Source organism: Nestor notabilis, unplaced genomic scaffold (genome assembly GCF_000696875.1).
Source record: "Nestor notabilis isolate BGI_N333 unplaced genomic scaffold, ASM69687v1 scaffold18470, whole genome shotgun sequence".
NCBI classification, from domain to species: domain Eukaryota; kingdom Metazoa; phylum Chordata; class Aves; order Psittaciformes; family Psittacidae; genus Nestor; species Nestor notabilis.
In genome coordinates, this window is record NW_009911813.1 from 29,989 (window position 1) to 30,271 (window position 283).

At 51.2% G+C, this 283-nt stretch overlaps 1 protein-coding gene across 1 annotated transcript in view; it reads left to right on the forward strand.

Annotated features, from left to right (window-relative positions):
* Positions 1-283, forward strand: part of LOC104407309 (polycystin-1-like) — a gene marked incomplete at both ends in the record, with an annotated part of 47,586 nt that overhangs the window by 17,707 nt on the left and 29,596 nt on the right. Inside the window, 2 exon segments of the mRNA XM_010016556.1 lie at positions 1-280; position 283. The exon segment at positions 1-280 is cut by the window's left edge and continues 24 nt beyond it; the exon segment at position 283 is cut by the window's right edge and continues 1,291 nt beyond it. Coding sequence (XP_010014858.1) covers positions 1-280; position 283 — 281 coding nt within the window.

Below are 283 nucleotides of genomic sequence, written 5' to 3' on the forward strand. Positions count from 1 at the left end.
ATAGAGGTCGTTGTTGGAGCAGAAAACAAGCTGAATTCAACCAATGCAACAGTTTATATCTGTGTAGAGGAGATCATAGAGGGGCTGAGTATAGGCACCGCAGAACTGGACTGCAGGTATGTCTCATCAGGCTCCACAGTGGTCTTCGAGGGGGAGCTGCAGAGAGGGACTGAAGTGACCTGGCTCTGGGAAGTACCAAATGGCACCTTGAGTGGCCAGTCCGTGGCTGTCACGTTCCCCACGGCAGGGTTTTATACAGTCTATCTGAATGCATCCAACGATG